This window comes from Penaeus monodon, chromosome 25, assembly GCF_015228065.2.
Source record: "Penaeus monodon isolate SGIC_2016 chromosome 25, NSTDA_Pmon_1, whole genome shotgun sequence".
In the NCBI taxonomy this organism is placed as follows: Eukaryota; Metazoa; Arthropoda; class Malacostraca; order Decapoda; family Penaeidae; genus Penaeus; species Penaeus monodon.
Window position 1 is genome coordinate 3,265,015 of NC_051410.1, and position 249 is coordinate 3,265,263.

The window sequence follows — 249 nt, forward strand, 5'->3', positions numbered from 1 at the left end:
TAAAAAAAAAAAAAAGTCTTAACAATACTGACCCAAAAAAGGTGAGAACAGAGTAATACTTACAGTACAGATTCTATACATTTCCATTCTGGACATGTGGGACCGGCTAGGATCGGTGAAACATGGGTCGGAATCTAACAGTTCCTTGGTGCAGTTCTCTGGCACATAGTCACTGAAAACGGGTAAACAAAAGAATATAAATACAACCTGGACCAGCAACACCATTTATGTAGTTTTAACCAAGAGATG

The 249-nt window shown here is 38.2% G+C and overlaps 1 protein-coding gene across 1 annotated transcript in view; it reads right to left on the minus strand.

The window, feature by feature from the left end:
• Nucleotides 1-249, minus strand: part of LOC119589491 (transmembrane protein 104-like) — a 100,597-nt gene that overhangs the window by 5,141 nt on the left and 95,207 nt on the right. Inside the window, exon 7 of the mRNA XM_037938093.1 lies at nucleotides 64-172. Coding sequence (XP_037794021.1) covers nucleotides 64-172 — 109 coding nt within the window. The remainder of the gene's footprint in view (nucleotides 1-63; nucleotides 173-249) is intronic.